Raw genomic sequence first — 5000 nt, 5'->3', positions numbered from 1 at the left:
TCTGGTATCCAACTGGCTTCTCTGTCTCTCCTCCAGGCCAGATGATCTTCCTCTGAGGGTTCATCACAACCTGCACACAGACACACACACACAGGTTGTAATGTTGTTGCAGCTGGTCCGTCAGTGACAGGCCGACTAAATGACAGCATGAATACTGCATCAGTCCATCCATAATGAAGGAGGCTGAGGCTGCTACACTGTGATTCTGTGTTCTGACCTCTGATGTCATCAATAATCCATCAGCTGTACCTGTGATCCGTTGAAGACTCCGACCTGGACGAGGCGGCCGGGCTTCTGCTGGTAGTTCAGGATGCTGTAGGTGGCAAAACGACGGTCGCCATCGTCGTTAAACTCGATCCGTCCCGTCAGGCCGTCGGGGTACTTTGATGACATAAGCACTCTGAAGAGCCAATGAGAGCACAGGAAAGTCAGGGCGAGCAGATATGTAACAGGTCACATGTCCCTGCTGCTGTGTTACTGGACAAGAGTAATAATCAACCTCACTGAGGGTGTATATAGGTCAGAGAGAGGAGGAGGAGCAGCACTGACAGAGAGATTCATCATTCCAGTTGTGTCAGGCTGACTTGAAGAGTCCAGATCAGATCAGTGAAGCGTCTCTGAGTCTCCTCTGAAGTAAACTACACATCAGGATTTACTTAAAGCTATGAGGTCGTCACGGTCACACACAACGCATCTGAGGCAGCCAATCAGCAGGCTGTAAAACATGTCGACAAAGTGTCGCCTCTAAAATGGAAAATCAAATGCAGACGGTCTGCTAGAAAGAGTCCAAAGAGCCACGAGACACCAGAGATCAGCTGAAGATCAGCCAGAGATCAGCCGGAGATCAGCCAAAGATCAGCTAAAGATCAGCCAGAGATCAGCTAAAGATCAGCCAGAGATCAGCTAAAGATCAGCCAGAGATCAGCTAAAGATCAGCTAAAGATCAGCCAGAGATCAGCCAGAGATCAGCTAAAGATCAGCCAGAGATCAGCTAAAGATCAGCTAAAGATCAGCCAGAGATCAGCCAGAGATCAGCTAAAGATCAGCCAGAGATCAGCTAAAGATCAGCCAGAGATCAGCTAAAGATCAGCCAGAGATCAGCTGAAGATCAGCCAGAGATCAGCTAAAGATCAGCCAGAGATCAGCTAAAGATCAGCTAAAGATCAGCCAAAGATCAGCTAAAGATCAGCCAGAGTTCAGCTGAAGATCAACAGTGATGTATCAGGACAAAAACCAAAGTCAGCCTTTCAGTAAATGATCTGCTGACATCGGGCTAAATGACAAACAGAGGTGACCTCTGACCCCTGCGCCGGCGGTGGTACTGACCGTTTGAAGAGCGGCCCCGTCCTCCAGATGTTGGTGTTTCCCACGCAGCCCCGCGGAGGCTCCGTGATGTTCTCCTTCTCAAACAGCTCCTGCAGAGACTGGGCCACCACCGCCACGGCGTCTGCGATGTGCGCCGACTCGTTCTTACCGTTAATCAGCTGGAGGCCCAGCAGGCCTGCACCACACACACAGCAGAAAGTTAACTGACTGCAGACTCAACCCTCCCTCATTCACACACACCGTAATTACAGCGCTCACACACCGCACACATGTAATTAAAAGGTGCTTCAGTGTAATTCAAACACGCACACTCGGGGCTTCAGGCGGCAGGTCAGTGTTCAGTACAACCAAAGTGCATGCTGGGAGTTGACAGCCGTTTGTCTCAGCACAGAGAAGCCTCACTGAGACACCATGAGCCGTGTCTGGTGTCTTCCTTCAGCTCAGACTCAGAGAGGAGCGTCTGCATCGTCCTCCGGCCGACCCCCGGCAGCACTGTTAGCATTCCCTGCTAACACCTCCGAGAAGCTAACAACACGTTCAGTGACAGCAACTAATGACAGCGAGGAATGCTAACACTGCTAGCAGACCGCTAGCTGAAGGCTGAATGCAGAAACCTGTTCCTCATAATGTGGAGAGTCTGGTGAAGAAAGACAACATCAAAATCCAAGATGTCGCAGCGCCGCTGCTCACACGGGCCTCCTCGGGGAGCGGTTTCAGAGCCGGGGGGAAACCTGACACAGCAGGCGGCCTGTGGTCAGGACCGTTCTTAAAAACGCTCCACATGACTCAGTCCTCTGAAACAGTTCCCCTGCAGAGAAACAAACACCTGCCACACCTTCAGGAGGACCAGGGATCACCATTGGAGGGCGGGTGAAGAAACAACACGTGAGTTCTAAGAGTGCAGCAGATTACCCAGCAGCCAGAGGGAGGGGACCAAACCTGGATGGGGGTGTGATCTGGCTGGCTGAGTAATGAGCACTGACCCCCCCCCCCCCCCCCCCCCCCTCCCGCTTCCGTGTTGCAGTGGGTGGGGCCTTCATTGACCAAAGACAAGGGGGAAGCATCAAGCAAGAAACAGGAAGCAGAGGCGGCATCTTACCAGTGATCGACTGGACACACGTCACAGAAACTGCAGAACCACCCCCCCCCCCCCCACACACACACACACACACCCTATTCCCAGCTCTATAACCCCCCCACATGTTATCAGCCTGTGTACTGTGAGAACGGGTGGACGGGCGGGCGGACGACACACACTATAGAAAACAAACAAAAAGATGTTAGACACATTTAAAGCCACACAGTTACACTGAGGCAGCGGTCTGGACCCTTTAAACACAGCTCTGTTTAAACGTCCAACCTGCAGAGAGACCTGAGACACACCACAGGACGCTGAGAAGCTAACGGCTAGCTTCCAGCAGCACTGCCAGAGAGGCCGAGACACACAGAGACAGACAGAGACACACAGAGACAGACAGAGACAGACAGAGAGGGAGAGAGACAGAGAGAGAGAGAGAGAGAGGGAGAGAGAGGGAGAGAGACAGAGAGAGGGAGAGAGAGACAGAGAGAGACACACAGAGACATACAGAGAGGGAGGGAGAGAGAGGGAGGGAGAGAGACAGAGAAAGACAGAGCGAGACAGAGAGAGAGACAGAGAGGGAGGGAGAGACAGACAGAGACAGACAGAGAGGGAGGGAGAGGGAGAGAGACAGAGAGAGACAGAGAGAGAGGGAGAGAGACAGAGAGAGGGAGAGAGAGGGAGAGAGAGACAGAGAGGCCGAGACACACAGAGACAGACAGAGACACACAGAGACAGAGAGAGAGAGAGAGAGGGAGAGAGAGGGAGAGAGACAGAGAGAGGGAGAGAGAGACAGAGAGGCCGAGACACACAGAGACAGACAGAGAGAGAGGGAGAGAGAGAGAGAGAGGGAGAGAGAGAGAGGGAGACAGAGAGAGAGGGAGAGAGAGAGAGAGAGGGGAGAGAGAGGGAGAGAGACAGAGAGAGGGAGAGAGAGACAGAGAGGCCGAGACAGACAGAGACACACAGAGACAGACAGAGAGGGAGAGAGAGAGAGAGAGAGACAGAGAGGGAGGGAGAGACAGAGACAGACAGAGACAGACAGAGAGGGAGACAGAGAGAGAGAGGGAGACAGAGAGAGAGGGAGCAGCTGTGTCCATCCAACATTTTTGAAAAATAAAGCATGTTGTTGAGTATTAAATGTGAGTCAGTGATCAGAGACGTGTGAGACGTCCACACTGATTCTGTTTAAAGTTTAAATATAGCAGCACGTGGAACAGAAATAACTTCAAACACATGGAACTGGTCCTGATCCTGAGTGCTGGATGGAAGCAGAGGAGGAGGAGGAGGAGGAGGAGGAGGAGGAGGAGGAGGAGGAAGAAGAGGACAGGAGGAGGAGGAAGAAGAGGACAGGAGGAGGAGGAAGAAGAGGACAGGAGGAGGAGAGGAGGAGGAGGAGGAGGAGGAGGAGGAGGAGGAGGAGGAGGAGAGGAGGAGGAGGAGGAAGAAGAGGACAGGAGGAGGAGGAAGAAGAGGACAGGAGGAGGAAGAGGAGGAGGAGGAGGAGGAGGAGGAGGAGGAGGAGGAGGAGGAGGAAGAAGAGGACAGGAGGAGGAGGAAGAAGAGGACAGGAGGAGGAAGAGGAGGAGGAGGAGGATGAGGAGGAGGAGGATGAGGATGAGGAGGAGGAGGAGGAGGGGCAGCAGCAGCGGGCCACGTACCATCAGGAGCTTCACCCAGAGCTTTGCCGGTCATCTCTCTCTCTCCAACCAGCCAGACGTAACCAGAACCGGTCATGTTGAGCTGCCGGGCTGCTTTGTACACGGCTGCAGCTTCATCCTCACTGCACACACACAGACACACACACACAGAGACACACAGAGACACACACACAGACACACACAGAGACACACAGAGACACACACAGAGACACACACACACACACACACAGACAGACACAGAGACACACACACACAGAGACACACAGAGACACACAGAGACACACACACACAGAGACACACACAGACACACACAGAGACATACACAGAGACACACAGACACACACAGAGACACACAGACACACACAGAGACACACACAGAGACACACAGACACACACAGAGACAGACACACACACAGACAGAGACACACACAGAGACACACACAGACACACACACAGACAGAGACACACACAGCATTACATGAACAGTAAAAATGGCGGCTCTGCTCTGTCATGGAGAAGTGGGCGTGGCCTCCTTGACTGACAGCTGGATGTTGTGCTTCCTGTTTCTACACCTCAGCTGGTGGGACTTCATGTTTCAGCCACAGAGGGTGCTGATTGGTCAGAACTACTGCTTACAATGAAGTTCATGAAATCAATCCTTACTGCCACCTAGTGGACACTACCCATCATGCACTGTTTCACACACCTGGCAGAGAGGATGATGACGCGGGCCTCCAGGTCCTTGGCCTCCAGCAGCAGAGCCGTCAGGTTGGTGTCTTGGCTGAACAGCAGGACCTTCTCCGCCTGGAGGGCGATGGACGGGCGGACGGGTGCCGGCGAGGGACATTTACAGAGACAGCAGAACAGCACAGGACACATGATAGGACAGGCATCATTAGCTCCACCACACAGAACCAGCAGAATCCCCCCCACCA

At 53.1% G+C, this 5000-nt stretch overlaps 1 protein-coding gene across 5 annotated transcripts in view; it reads right to left on the bottom strand.

The window, feature by feature from the left end:
* LOC114441094 (glutamate receptor ionotropic, NMDA 1-like) overlaps positions 1-5000 on the bottom strand; it is a 23670-nt gene that overhangs the window by 12573 nt on the left and 6097 nt on the right. For all 5 annotated transcript variants that reach the window (XM_028413867.1, XM_028413865.1, XM_028413866.1 and 2 more), the window contains 5 exons: positions 4772-4869; positions 4066-4187; positions 1327-1501; positions 250-400; positions 1-70 (listed from right to left, as the gene is read on the bottom strand). The exon at positions 1-70 is cut by the window's left edge and continues 17 nt beyond it. In XM_028413867.1, the coding sequence (XP_028269668.1) occupies positions 1-70; positions 250-400; positions 1327-1501; positions 4066-4187; positions 4772-4869 (616 nt within the window). The remainder of the gene's footprint in view (positions 71-249; positions 401-1326; positions 1502-4065; positions 4188-4771; positions 4870-5000) is intronic.

This window comes from Parambassis ranga, chromosome 9, assembly GCF_900634625.1.
Source record: "Parambassis ranga chromosome 9, fParRan2.1, whole genome shotgun sequence".
NCBI lineage: Eukaryota > Metazoa > Chordata > Actinopteri > Ambassidae > Parambassis > Parambassis ranga.
The sequence above is the reverse complement of the archived record's forward strand: the minus strand, read 5'-3'. Positions and strand labels throughout refer to the sequence as shown.